This window comes from Abramis brama (assembly GCF_963993115.1).
Source record: "Abramis brama genome assembly, chromosome: 21".
Lineage (NCBI taxonomy): Eukaryota > Metazoa > Chordata > Actinopteri > Cypriniformes > Leuciscidae > Abramis > Abramis brama.
In genome coordinates, this window is record NC_139983.1 from 9,964,382 (window position 1) to 9,979,631 (window position 15,250).

The 15,250-nt window shown below is 36.8% G+C and overlaps 2 protein-coding genes across 7 annotated transcripts in view; both read right to left on the reverse strand.

Annotated features, from left to right (window-relative positions):
- LOC311072543 (utrophin-like) overlaps positions 1-547 on the reverse strand; it is a 40,425-nt gene extending 39,878 nt beyond the window's left edge. For 5 of the 6 annotated variants that reach the window (XR_014604025.1, XM_084097631.1, XM_084097630.1 and 2 more), the window contains exon 1: positions 96-369. Coding sequence is in view for 5 of the 6 variants with exons in the window: in XM_084097631.1 (XP_083953757.1) it covers positions 96-230 (135 nt within the window). In the remaining variant the exon portion in view is untranslated. Of the gene's footprint in view, positions 1-95 lie in introns of all 6 variants that reach the window. The other variant, XM_084097628.1, reaches the window with a different exon arrangement.
- Positions 548-3,695: 3,148 nt separating this feature from the next.
- On the reverse strand, positions 3,696-6,209 carry stx11a (syntaxin 11a). The gene is made up of 2 exons (XM_084097654.1): positions 5,869-6,209; positions 3,696-5,004 (listed from the first exon to the last, which is right to left on the reverse strand). The coding sequence occupies exon 2, from the start codon at positions 4,997-4,999 to the stop codon at positions 4,115-4,117; it is 885 nt and encodes a 294-aa protein (XP_083953780.1). The 5' UTR covers positions 5,000-5,004; positions 5,869-6,209; the 3' UTR covers positions 3,696-4,114.
- Between the last annotated feature and the right edge of the window lie 9,041 nt (positions 6,210-15,250).

A 15,250-nucleotide genomic window follows, 5' to 3' on the forward strand; every position in this document is an offset into this window, starting at 1 on the left:
CTATCTGCGACCCCAAATACACATCACAAACAGATCTGAATAAAATGCAACTCCATAGTGTAAACAAAGTAATTTTTCACAAAGCGCTCTTTTACCTTGCACAGTTTCTGGTAACGTGGTGATGTGACAGACATTCTTTGGATGTGCTGTAGAAAAAGCATCACTTTCTGCAGTGAAGATCTCACCATAGCCATTATCTTCAGACTGCTGGGCTTGTGTAAGATTCTCATCCTATAAGATTGCCACTCGTATTGTTTGCACAGTTAGCACATCATCTAGGCTTTGAAAGTGCATCCAAATGCTCCAACAGCCTGTCCAACCACTTAAGAGGTCATTTGCAAGTGTGAAGAAGAGAAAACGGCTCTCCAAAGCAGCAAACAAAGCCAGCACAAAGATCCGACCCAAGAGATGTCCTGTCTTCAGGCTTGTACTTTAATCTTCAAAGGGATCCTGAACAATGAAGAGAGGAGTGATTCAGAACCATGAAAACTGAAAGTTGAGCTACAGTGAAAAGGCTTGTTTCCTTGTCAGCAAAAACTCCCTGTCTGGATGAGACGATGCTGAGCGAGAGAACCAGACTCTGAGTGAGTGGCAGAGAGAAAGAGAGAGAGATTTAGGGAGAGCACACAGTATACACAAAACAAGATTGCATGATACAGTCTTATTCAATCAAAATTAAATATTTTTCCATTTTAAAATTTATTAAATATACATTGCATGGATTTCAGAAGGTCTTATTTGATTTGTCTCGTTTTACAGAATGAGAATGATTCATTTTGAGCTTCAAGGGAAGCAATAACATCTGACTGTCTGATCAAAGTTATTTTATTTGATAAAGTGACCTAGAAAAATGTCTTGGCTTCTTTAGTGATGATTATGAATTACACAGGCATATTCAACTATTGGAGAAGCAACAGTTGTATTAAATAAATCTGGACTCTGAACTAAAAGATGGCTGAATACGTGGTAAATCAATAACACATTTAGGTGATTAATAAATTAATAGGAACTTAAAGGGCTTAAGCCTACACAACTGTTCTGCAAGAGAACCGAGCCACTTTTAATATTTGCTAAATGTTGTCTATTTGAGTATTCTTAGCACCATATTTTAGATTAATTTTGTACTCCTGCGACCAGGATGGCCGAGTGGTTAAGGCGTTGGACTTAAAATCCAATGGACAAATGTCCTTAATTAAAAAAGAAAAGTTTTGCCTTTGCGGTTGTCACGTACAGACGACAATGTTGTTGAAACTATCCACAAAAACAATTAAAATGCTGTATTATGCTGCCAGGCCAGTATAGGTGGCGATGTCTACATCTAGGAGACACTACGCGCCTATTGACTGAATTTTAACATGTAATACGTATGCGCATGACGTCACTGTTTTCACAAATTCATGTTTTTGTCTTTACTGGCGTCTATGGGAGGCTGTTTCATAAAATGTGTTTGGATGCAATGTGTACAGATATATAAACAATTTTTTTTTAAAGTCTCATGTGCCAATATATATATATGCAGTATATAGGACAGGCATAAAACAACCTTTAATCCAATTTTCGCATTGTCGGAACAAAAACAGGATATGGTAATAATAAAAATGCAAATTCACTCTCTGACGGTAGGTGGCGCTTATGGAACAGCAGAAATATAGCGGTTTCCAAGGTTACCACAGAAACTTTTCTGAAGACAGTCCTCTTCAGAGATACATGGAGTCTTTCACGGTTCATGAGAACAAGACTACAGTAAGGATGACAGCAAAGACTACAGAACAAGACTACATAAACAGAGCACATACACTTCAACATATAGCCTAATTATAATAATTACTGTAGACAAGGACAAATGAAATGTATAGTATAGTATAATGCACAAAGCATTCGACTCATTTTTGGCACAAATTTAACCTCATATTTTTCAGGCCCCTAAGATCTAGAGATTTCTCTTCACTGACTTCACTTTTATTCATCATTTAAGGGGGCAACTTTATTCACTTGCTTATAGTCAGGTTTCACAGACAAGGCTTAGATTAAGCCAGGACTAAGCCTTAGTTCAATTAGGGCATTTACGTCATTTTTTTTAATAAATATGCCTTTTATAAATGTGCATCTTGAGACAAAACAATGGCACTGACATATTTTAAGATATCCCAGTGCAAGGTGCTTTCAGTTAAAACAGCTCAATAATGCATTTTAGTCTGGGACTAGACTTAAGCCTTGTCTGTGAAACCATATAGTATTCTAGAGTATTAATTTACTCCAGTTACTTGAACATCATTTAACAGACAAGAGACTTTCTATTGAGACCTAAAAAGTTAAATTCTGACATCTAATGGTGTAACATGGCAGCACACCTCCAGTGTTGTTTAGAATCACTTGAACCTGATGGGGAAAATGTGACTTCAAATAGACTTTAAATATAAAAAAAATAAAAAAAATAAAAATGATTTACTTTATTATTGGGAAACTATTTAGAGTATCAATAGAGTATCAATACTTGTTGCCTGCCTGCATAAAACTAACCTTTGAACTTACAAGAGTCCTAAAACACTTTGATTACGCCAGATAATTTGTGTGTGCTTGCTGAGAAAGACATTACAAAGGCATTCATACATGCCAATGCATTAAAGTTATAGGCCTGTCATACACAGATACTGTGCCAACTGCAGTTACAATTACAACACACAAAATATCAGACTGTCTGTAGGCCTCATCACATCACATGCAAAATACACAGAAGAAAAGACCAAAGTTGGAACTAATGCAATATAACAGATTTTAGACTGTCACATTACAGTCTGAACTGAGGAAAAAAGAAAGAAAATTGATTGTTATGATACAAGCAAATTGAACTGAACAAGTTTACAGCATATACTGTATTTCTTTCTTTGCTGCCAATACTGTGCCTTATTTTATTGAACTACTACAAAAGCTACGAAATTGAACTTCGGTGAGCTCAAATACACATCAGCAGCTCGGAATGATCCTACAGTTACCTATTTCATACACAAGGTCATATAAACCTCACATGCAACCAGGTGCTTCTAAATTCTTTTTCGAAACTATCAAAAACCTTCAAGATACAAATGTAAAACTTGTGACCTCAAATACAACTACAATCAAAACTGAAAGGTCTTACTACCTAGTTTAAATGTGATGCATTTTCTTTAAAGAAAAAAAAGAAGAAAAAGAAGAAGAAAAAAATCTGCTCTGCGGGTAGATGTGGTCATTCGAAACAAAGAAACAACAGAATACATTTCCTCTAAAAAATTAAACTTTTGAGGTCAGTTGAACTCTACATCCACCAGGATGGCCGAGTGGTTAAGGCGTTGGACTTAAGATCCAATGGACAAATGTCCTCGTGGGTTCAAACCCCACTCCTGGTAGTTTTAAATGGAATATCATGTTGTAATGCTACTTTGAAAGTAAGCATGGATCTCAAAAAGAAGCTGACAGATTTCTTAAACTGATTCAGATGCAAATGCAACCATCAATAAAGAAAGAACATGCAGATTATTCTCAGTGTTTGTTCAAATGAATATAATTGTTGGGCTTTATTTCCAAACCACTATGCCCTTTTACACAACTCCTTTTGCAAGTCATATTGCAGAAGTAACTTTCCTAGTTGGGAAACCAACACTGTTGCAATACAATGTATTGCATAAATGTTACAATACAATCAAACAAACATAAAGGCATTAAAAGATAAAATATTATTTATTAAATTAACACAACAATCACACACACACAAATGTATCTTAAAATAAAGCAGTAATAAAACAAGTTTCTGTATAATGTTTACTTGCACTGTACATGGGTGTAAAACACTTGCGGTTTCCTTTTTAATATCTTTTACACATCAAGTGAATGTCCTGTGACACTTACAGAAAAGTAGCAGTGACATTGCAGTATCACTTCAGCTCAACTGCATTGCAGCTCCTGTGGTTTAGAAGAAGTCAAAAAGCTTTTTTGCAATGGCAACAATCAAGCGCAGGCACTGGGCATTGGTTGCTCTCTACAAAGTAAATCACATGACATGGTTAACACCAGAATGAAAGACTGTTGTTCGTTTAATATGCTATGGCGTATGTGAAATCGGAAGGCTTTAACACTGAGATCATTTATTGCAACATGGAAAACAGCAACAGAAGATCTGTCGACAAGGGTTTTTCTTCTTGTATTTGACAGCCTTCTTTATCTGAGCTGTAGCTTTGGTCACATAGTCTTGGGTGGCATATACATTTGCCTCAATGTTGTCCACCATGGGCCCTTGTTCCTCCACCAGCAAAGCCAGCTGGAAAAACAGATCATGGATGTCTCGGATGCGACTTTCCAACTCCAAAAGCTCCTTGTGGCGATTCTCGATCTCAGTGAGCGCTGAACGAGCGGTTCGCCCGTCTGTGAGCAAGTCGTCGGAAAAAACGTTCCACTTGCCGGTCTCAATCATTTCTTCGATTTGATCTCCACTCACTTCTTTACCCATGATCCCCGCCTGCCTTTGGATACGAGTCTTGCAGTTGTCCCTCTGTGCCATTTCGGCGTTGTTGTATTCATTCATAACCTCATGAAAAGAACCCGTTATAGAGACGAACTGGCCGTGTATCATGCGCACCAAAGCTGAATGGGCTCCGTGTTTCTCCTCCAACTCTTTACAAAGTGCATCCAGCTTCTTTATCCGAGCATACAAGCTCTCCCCTTTCGTCTTGATGCTGCGTGCAATCGTGTTCGAGTCGCGTTTGATGCTGCTAATGCGTCTGACAGAGGTGAGAAAGCGTGTGTTCTGTTTACCCAGTCTCTTGACCTCCATCCTGAGTTGGGAGATCTCTTTCTGGATGGATTGGGCTTCTCTGAAGGTGTCCTCCATGATGTCCTCGCCCTCGAACACCACTGCATGCTGTTCAAATTCACCATTGTCCACATCTTCTCCGCTATCCACTTGCTCTTCCTCCTCGCTGTGGACTTTGGTGGCAACACCTCCCAGTTCAGCCAGCCTGTCTCTCATCTTTCCTGGGAGGGAAATTCAGGTTGTTAGACTTTATGGCCCATATGACAAGCTTTGACTCTACAAACATGTTTGAGACCTCCTATGATATTCAACTGGAGGAATATAAAGTCAGACATAGTTCACAATGCAAGCTTGATTGCGCGTTTTTGGCCTCTCATAAATGGTTTTAGTACACTGGCAACAATTTACCATAAAGCTAAACTATTTATAAGACCAGGAGTGTTAGTCATATAGTCATCACCACAATGGCAATGATGCTGCACATTTCTCACCAGATATAGTCACCACCATACATCGCATAAAAAGGGTGGGGACTTCCCTTTAATCCTCTGTTGAACACCATGAGGCAATAAAAGCAAATAAGTGACTTAAGTGCTTAAATCCTGGAGTAAAATCGTTATTGTCTCATTATGAACATAAACCTCAAGCAATAGATACATATGTGAACAAAACAATAATCTAATCTAAGACCATCCAGTCTATTCCCGGATGTAAAATCAACATTGTGCACTAATGAAATATATTAATGTAGCCTACATAAAACTTCATAGGGAAGTGCAGCCACAAAAAGTATTGACTGTAGCCTACATCATTTTACAGTGAACACTGATTCAGTAACTTAATTCAGTTGTTAAATAACACAACATCAAGTAAGCCAGATCTCTTAACAGTAACCACAATAAAAAAAGTAGTTAAAACGATAGAAGGACATAGACTGTGCAGTCGTGCTGTAATTTCAAATTCCTTGTTTAATTCAGATTAATCCCTTGATTTGACGTTCCGCTAAACAGCTTCGCGACAAACTTTTTTTTTTATGTGTAAATCAAATTGAGAAAGTTGAAATGATTCATAAACTGTTACGTTACCTTATTTCATGTCCCTTTGTTCAATTCAAACGCTATAAACTCGAGCTTTTATCGTTTCCTAACGCGCATCACCTCATGTCGCATCGTTGCAGGAAATAACGTTGCAGTCGAATGACTGACTGAGTCTGACTTGTGGTGGGAGTTTCCGACAAGTCAAAACACGAACGTTAACTCGTGTTTAGGCTACTCAAGTTTAAAATACAGAATTTCTGTACCAAATACTGACACTTTTTAAACCCTAAAATGCCACACTTTCCTCACATTATCACATTAGCTGATGTTTAAAATCCCTTCACACCATTGTTTTACTCACACGTTTTCATAATTCACGTTGTAGATCCAGTGGAAGATTTCCTAGAGCAAAATCGATCACCTCTGTTTTTACCAAAGGGCACATGTCAAAAACAATCCATTTATAATTGTACAGTGCTGGAGCCTAACTGTCAATAAATATCTTATTATTTTTTATTATTAGAATAAACTGTAGCCCGAGTCCAAACAATTCTGTAATTTAATGTTGCTTTGTTATTTGCCCTTGACTGACAACCACGCCTACTGTATAAGACAAACAGTTGATTTAATTCCTTATTATAGCCTACCCATTCATTCTTAATATTTTGACGGGTTCTGTCGTAACAAGATAGTAGCCTACCCAAACCGGTTGTCCTCTGAGGTATGAGGATAGGCAATTTAGGTAGGCCTAACAATTGTCCTTTTAGAGAGGATCTATAGGCCTGGTTAAATTATAACTTAATCAAACCTCTGCCATTCTGTTTGTTTGAGAGGGGATTTTAAAGAAACTGGTCAAAATACAAACCACTTCCCATTCTTTTTCAGTGAATTGCTAATTTGGAAAATCAGAAATGATACACAATTATGTCTAGCAGAATAAAAAGGTGTTGTTGCTCAGAAAAGCGAGATAAGGTGTTTTAACTCTCTATTGATTGGCTTACATTTGTTCTAAAACTAGCCTACTTCTAGAACAAAGAGTAGCATAAGCCAGATGAGTCACAATAATCATGTGAGTGCAAAAGCAGAAGTGAAACAGCAAAAAGATTTTCTGCACAACATGATAGCCCAACTAAACCTAATGGCGTTTGCATATGCAAGAGAAAATACTTTACATAAGATGTATCAGATCAGATATATGTATCTCTTTAATCTTGGGTAATCTTTAATCTTAATAAAGGGAATTGGGTCTTTTTGGTCCATGCACTCACCACATGATGGCAGTAGAGCCCGAATAATGATTCTCAGAACCTTTAGGACCTTTTCCTCCCTGAAGCAGTCACTGAAGTTTGAAATCTGTTTTAGGTAATGGGGGTTTTGGGACTGTATATTTTTGGTTACACTTGTTTGAGCATAACTGCTTATTTTTGTTTCCTGTGCCTTCTATGTAAATCAAAATAGACCAGGGCTGCGTCCGAAATTGCAAACTCTGAGTAGGTACTTATTTTGAATATGTACTTATGAATATGTACGGGTACTTTACACCTACTCTTTTATGAGTACTGTGAATTGAGAAAGTCTTTTGTCACATTATTTTAGATATTTTTCACCTACTATATAGGGAAGTAAGTGATTTCGGATGCAGCCCAGAGGTGGGTTTCCCAAAAGCATTGTTAGCCAACAATCTGTTGAATTGTGTTGGTAAAGACAACGGAACCTGTGACCATAGTTGGCTTCAAGAAATGCACCCCAGATCGGTGTGGGTTTCCTCTTTGTACCATGGTTCCTTCCTTACTCTCAGGGTCTCAGGGATTTTTTGTTTTCTGCTGAAACTTTGTGCATGCATTATGGCTGTGTAGGCCTAAAACTGATGCAAAAATGTCAGCAGTCGTGTATGCAGGCTAATTGTATACTGTTCTCAACATCCACTAAGGCCAAAACATACTTTTTGCCTGATCAATGTGTTATTTATTTGTTTTTGTGTTTATTTAGTTAGTTAGGCCTACTATTTTATGAAAATATCATTTAAATGTTGTCAGGTTTTATCCTGTCAAATTTAATTTTAGTCGATTTTACACTGCATAAATGGCATATAGCCTAAGATTCCTAGAAGTAAATGACCAAAGTGAAACCAAACAATAATAAAAAAAAGGAAAAATAAACCAAACAACAACAAAAACTAATAAACTTTTATTATTAATTCAAACATTTACAAATATCTACACATTAATCAACATTTGTTTCTTTTTATTGTAATTAATATATATATATATATATATATATATATATATATATATATATATATATATATATATAATTTTTTTATTTTTTTTATATTTTTTTTTTAGAAACGAATCGGAAAATCCAAGTAAGTGGAGGGTTCCCGTTTCAATGGTAACAAACTAGCGATTGGCAAAATTTTCTGCAGGATTGTGGGTACTTTTCGCTACCGCGTTGGCTAATCGTATTGTGTTTACAAGAAATCTACACAGAAGCATACACCATCGATTGACCTCAAAGCTGATGGTAGGTCTGTCTTAAAATATATATTTTTTTCTACGGAGAAAATTAATGAGGGTTTACTTCCGGAACAGGACTGTTGTTGCATTCTAGCTTGCACACTGCGATTGACCTCATCAAACTGATTATATGCAACAGTGAGAACATCACATGAGGCTACTTCTGACATTAGTTACAAACATGCAAAGAAACGTTGTAATTCAAATATGATTACCTCTAGTGCAGTCAGATGACAGTGATCAGAATATTTATTAAGCTCTCATACACCGGTATTAGAGTTCAGGGATATTGTTGATTCTTTTTTCTGATATAGGCTATGATACAAGTAAACCCATATTTAAATTGTGACTTTTGTCAATTTTTAAAGTATGCACCTGGATTCCAGCTTCAACCCTCCGTCAAGATACACAAATAGAAAAAAATTGAAAAAATATTTCCTCTCATTTTTAGCCATGATCCACAAAAATAGTTTATTTATTTTTTTTGTCTTACAGTCAAGTCAAGTCATCTTCGTTTATATAGCGCTTTTAACAATGTAGATTGTTTCAAAGCAGCTTTACAGACATAAGCATATAATTTAAGGTTACAGCTGGATGACCTACCAATAGTAACCTTAAAGACACTACATCAGGAATGCCAGTTTATGCCAAAACATTCCACAGGAATGGCTGCATGAGTTTCAATCTCAATCTTTTTTACTCAAAAATAAGTTTTTAAAAAACAATAAAACAAACAATAAGTACACATTTATGCATTTTAATTATTTCATCACAATGTCTGTCAAAGCTTGATGCACAAAGTCTCTTGAAGCTTGATGCTGTTGGTGTGTTTTCAGATCCCACTGCATTCAAAATTAGGGAGTTTTTGTTTCTGAGGTTACGGTTTTGTGCCCTATTAAACTGCTTAGGTAAAGGCGTAACTCAGTTATTGCACTTTCACTGTATGCTCAATTTGTTTAAGCAAATGAATTACACCCTTCCGCCTGAAGTTCTACCTGCCTCTATGTGAGAATAGTGCTTCTGTAAATGATAAACAATGAAATGTTGTGCAAACACAGAGTATTTCCAAAATGAATTATATGGTCAGAATGTAATTTTTTTTCCATTACATTAGGATATTTAATCACTTTAGGAAAAAAGGACAAGCAATAGAGTTCAAGGCCCATCTGCAAGGGTCATGACCCATCTGAACAGGTCCAAGATTTGAGCATATTGGAAAAAGTTAATTAGGCAGATCACAGTTGCATGTTCCAATCCAAGTCATCATACTTGCACAGCTGCTTCTGTAATGACTTGCAAGTTTTGTGAATGGGTTATGGACTATAGACAGGGAAACCAAACAATTTTACACTCGTATATAATGATTAACTGATCAACTTTTAAACAAACCACAATTGTAATTTTTCTTTTCATTTTGCTTGAACCATAATTGAAATGAAAGTTGTCACTTTGTGATATAAAAGGTATTGGTGAACATGATTTCACCAAGTAAACCTTGTTCCTGGATAAACATTTGGAACAACATTCCAATCAACTCGACTAATCGAGCCACGAACGCCGTGCTACGTTAGATTTCATAAACGTAATTCCTATCGACCAGCTATCCTATCGACGGCGTTCGTGACTCGATTAGTCGAGACTGTTTTCCAAGATGGATCCTGCATGTCAACGCGTAATGTACTGTCTTTATAAAGTATCTTCTTATTAAACTGTCTGTACACTTACAAAGTTCTCAATGCTTCGGTTTGTATGTAAGGACCCTCATTATGTTACCGTGTTAGTGTGAGGCTATTTTGAGCCTTGTTAGTGGTATTAACTAGCGATTTATTTTTACTTACTCTGTGCCCCATATACTACTGTTATGAGCTAATCTGTTTTTAAAGATAAAACTCTATACATTCGATTTTCATGAAAACGCATCGCAGGGAACGATCGACTCGGTAACCATGTGTTAATTACCCCTAGGTTCATTTTTCACTGGATTTGTCCTTTAAAACCAGGGTAAGGTGCTTCTGTATCACCAGTGTTATTCACCTATCATTTCCCTCTAATTTTAGGGATAAATTTCTTCAGCTTGCAATTGCATGTACTTATGCAAATATAATGTATGTCTTTTAAACATGACATGTTAATTGTGATTGGCGACACTGAACAAACAAATAAGTTGCAAAACATGGTTGCATGAACAGACAGACAAAATCTAACCATGAAAGAGATATGCATGCCTGAAGTTTATTAACATCCTTTCCAGGGACTTTTAAACTATATAATGCCTGAAGAAAACATCAGCTGGTTTTGGTTAGACAGGCTGTGACTCAAATTAACTGATCCTGTTAACTTAGTATGCTAATCTCCACAGCAGCTCCAGTGTTTCAGGGCCTTTGATTGAATTAACGTTCATGTTTGTCATGTGTTTGGACATCTTTCTTGGCCCAATAATTGCTGTCCATTTCAGGTATAAAGGTACAAAAACATAGATAATTTATTTCTCAGCTATAATAACAGCTCTCTGATTTGTCTCTATTCAAATGAACAATGACACATCAAACTACATCTAGAAGTTCCCTAGAAAAGAAAAATTAATTATTTTTTAAGAAAGTTTTGATGGTGTTTGCACTGGCAAAATTTGAGTGATTGCCAGGTTGTTGCTGAATGGTTTCTAGTGTGTTTTGGGTTGTTGCTATGTGTTTAATTGCTTATTCTCCAAAGTCAATGACTGTATGCTATTCATGGTCAAGTTGTCTGTTTTTGTCTGCTTATGTTTAAACATATGTTTATGGATTTTTGTAAAGACTCTTAGTTTTAAAATACATGAATTTGGAATGTGATTAAGTCAAAAGGTTATTGAACAGCTTGAACAGGACTGTCGCTTCCTGCTCTGTAGAAAGACACAAGTTTCCTGTGAGATTTGGGTTCAGTACCTTTGGGTTCGGTGGGATCAGACCACCAACATGTTGTAATTCTCTCTCCAAAAGATGACCAAAGACTGATCCATAGCATTTATGCACCAGAAAATGAGCTTGCAGGCGAACATTTATTCTGCCCTTGATGTGTTAGGTTTCTGATTTATGCATTATCTTATCTTGATCTTCAGGCCCAACAGTAATTCATGTTGATGTTCATTACATTGCTAATGAAGTGTGTGTCCCTGTTTGAGTCCCACCTCAAACTCACACTGTTGGTTAAAACAATCTTGTTATTGATCACAATTTCTCTTTAAATAACAGAAGTAAAACAAAAAAAAGGCATCACAGCAAATTTTGTTTTATGATCCAATGCTGTTTGAGGGATAGTTCACCCAGAAATTAAAATTCTTTCATTAATTACTCACCCTCATGTCATTCCCGTAAGACTTTCGTTCATCACAAATGAAGATCTTTTAATGAAACCTGAGAGCCTTCTGTCCTTCCTTTTACATCTATGCAGATTCCACAGATGCTTCAAAATGTTCACAAAGAGATCGTAAAACGAATCCATATGAATTGAGCGGTTAAGTCCAAATTTTGGCCATTGTCCACAAAAAAGAGACACGATGGCTTTATATGATAAACAGATTGAATTTAGGCTTTTATTCACATATAAACATTCATCAACTCACACATCAGTTGTGGTAAACAGAAGCTCAAACATGTTCGCTTGACGTGAGAGAAACAATGAGGTTCCACAAGAACCAATGAGGTTCATTCTCATGTTACGCAGCACGTTTGAGCTTCTGCAAGAATCAATGAGGTTCATTCTCATGTTACGCAGCACGTTTGAGCTTCTGTAAGAACCAATAAGGTTCATTCTCGTGTTACGCAGCACGTTTGGGCTTCCACAAGAACCAATGAGGTTCATTCTCGTGTTGTGCAGCACGTTTGAGCTTCTGCAAGAATCAATGAGGTTCATTCTCATGTTACGCAGCACGTTTGAGCTTCTGTAAGAACCAATAAGGTTCATTCTCATGTTACGCAGCACGTTTGGGCTTCCACAAGAACCAATGAGGTTCATTCTCGTGTTGCGCAGCACGTTTGAGCTTCTGCAAGAACCAATGAGGTTCATTCTCGTGTTGTGCAGCACGTTTGAGCTTCTGCAAGAACCAATGAGGTTCATTCTCGTGTTGCGCAGCACGTTTGAGCTTCTGCAAGAACCAATGAGGTTCATTCTCGTGTTGTGCAGCACGTTTGAGCTTCTGCAAGAATCAATGAGGTTCATTCTCATGTTACGCAGCACGTTTGAGCTTCTGTAAGAATCAATGAGGTTCATTCTCATGTTACGCAGCACGTTTGGGCTTCCACAAGAACCAATGAGGTTCATTCTCGTGTTGCGCAGCACGTTTGAGCTTCTGCAAGAACCAATGAGGTTCATTCTCGTGTTGTGCAGCACGTTTGAGCTTCTGCAAGAACCAATGAGGTTCATTCTCGTGTTGCGCAGCACGTTTGAGCTTCTGCAAGAACCAATGAGGTTCATTCTCGTGTTACGCAGCACGTTTGAGCTTCTGCAAGAACCAATGAGGTTCGTTCTTGTGTGTTTGAGTATTTCACTCAAACATGAAAATGTTGTCATAATTTACTTACCCTCATGTGTTTTGAAGGAATGCATGAACTGATAAAATGCATACCATTGAGGTGCAATGTCTCTTTGCATAAATGCATAAAAGTAAATATGAATCTGATGCATAATGACATGACGCCACACACCATTGTTTCTCATGTGCTTTGTGACTGTGCCAGGTTTTTGGATGTGTGCAACGTGAACTTTATGAAACTTTTCCTGCCCTTTTCTGTCCTTTTTGGAGCTTGACAGCCTATGTTGTATAAAAAAAGAGCATCATAAATGTTATCCTTTTTGGGTGAACTACTCTTTTAAAAGTTGTAAAAATTCATCTTAATGTACTAAATCCTTTGAAATTAATGAACAGGCCGGAAATCCTTGAGAGAACCAGAACATAAGAGAGCCATTGCAGAGTGTTTTATGTTGGGTTGTTTGTCACACTCGTGATGTTTGAGTTCACATGGCCTCATTTAATCTCAAATTGCATTATGATAAAGACTGTTCCTCCTCAGAATAACATTTGACCAGTCAGTTGATTTTAATTCACCCTCTGCCCAGACTTTCCACTTTACAGCTTTTGGGTATGTGCTGCCCAAAATGGCTGGAAAATCTATATTTTTATCTTTTCTTCCATTGCTCCCAAATTAGCAGGCTTTTCTCTTACTATTACATAATCCATTTACAATGGCTGTAAGTTATTCCAACCCTGTTTGACCTCAACAAAACACAGAATCTTCTTTTACTGTGCCTACATTTCAACATATTCACACTGGCTGAAGTAATAATAATGATAATTCTTAATCATTTCTATCATCCTTGTGCATAGTACATAAAAATAAATCATATTTTCTGTATGAGAACAAACATATTATGATAAAGGTTAAACTCAGTTTAGCACATAACTCTTAGTAACTTGCATTCACAGAAAGCATTGCTTTCTGATGGATTGCTGGATGCTTTCACTAAAAAAAAATATTTCAACTTAAAATTATAGTTATATTTTAAGTTATATAATAGTTGTATAATAAAAGTGGCTGTACATATCGTTTCATCTTAAATTATATTAAATTCAATTGACTTGGAAAATCCAGTTGAACCTCGTATAACTATATAAAGATATCTCAAATAAAAAAATTATTTTAAAGTAATGTAAAAACATATGTTGCCATGAATTATTGATCATATATTCTTTTTTTTACAGTGTACAGATGTTTGGAGACCTTCATTTCATTTTCTTATTTCACAGAATTATAAATCCTACATCCGTAAGTAGTGCTGCATGGATTTATAATTAGATTAAGATCAGGACTTTGGCTGGGCTTATCAGACATTCACCTTCATTGTTTTTGAGCCACACCAGTGTTTATTTTACCTTGTGTTTGGGATTACTGAAATAACTTTCTCCCAAGCTTCCATTCTGAGTATTCAGACAAAGGGTTTTCTGTTGTAGATGTTCCGTACATTGTGCTCCATCAATTTTACAAGCTGTCCGGACTCTGCTGATGGAAAGCAGTTCAGCTCCATGTTGTTTTCAACCATCATACTTCTCTACTAGTAAGTTGTTCTTTGAAAGGTGAGTAGTAGGCCTATTAGATTTGAGCCACATACAATCTGTAGTGAAAAGTATATGGATACCCCCTTATAATGAGCAGTTTGATTTTTCAAGACATTTCTGTGAGGACATATGCTATGCATCATATAATATTAGAGTATGGGCTTTAATTAAGCAGGAAGGCCCGTTTCTGTCCCAGCATGGCAGTAATAGAAATGCTTTATGGTGTAGAGGAACTAACTGGCCTGCACAGCTCAGACCTGAACCCTGCTGAACACCTTCCGGATCATTTGAAACTCCAACTGCAAGCCAGGTCCCTTCATTTATGCTTTTCAGTCTAAATGGGATCAAATCCCTGCATCCAATTTAAAGATAGTGGAAGGCCTTCCCAGGAGAGTTAGATTCATGCTTTTTGCATGCTTTTAAAATGTTCGACAAGCAATTTATACTAGGGGTGTTACGGTTCTCTGTAAAAAATCTTACTGTACCATTCTCCACCCACGGTTCTGCACGCACTTGCACCACGGTTCATCTCAGATCTGACAAACGCAGATGAGACCTGAACAGCATACGTTGCTATCTGTGTTTAAAGTTCCAAACTGCCAAATTTAAACATTCAAGCGCAAGACACGAAAGAGACAAGTGTGCACGCTATGAGAAGATTTGTGTATGCACTAATCCAAAGCACGAACACAGAAAGCGTGCAAATATTGAGTTTTTAATGTTAAACAACAAAAAAACAAGAAAATCACTCACTGCTCTTGACTGAATAGCTTTTGTAACTTTAATAATGATTCATCTTTATTTAATTTATACAGTGAAGATTATA

Excerpts from the sequence above, each read along its gene's own strand:
- stx11a (XM_084097654.1), bottom strand. The coding sequence starts at position 4,999 with ATGAGAGACAGGCTGGCTGAACTGGGAGGTGTTGCCACCAAAGTCCAC.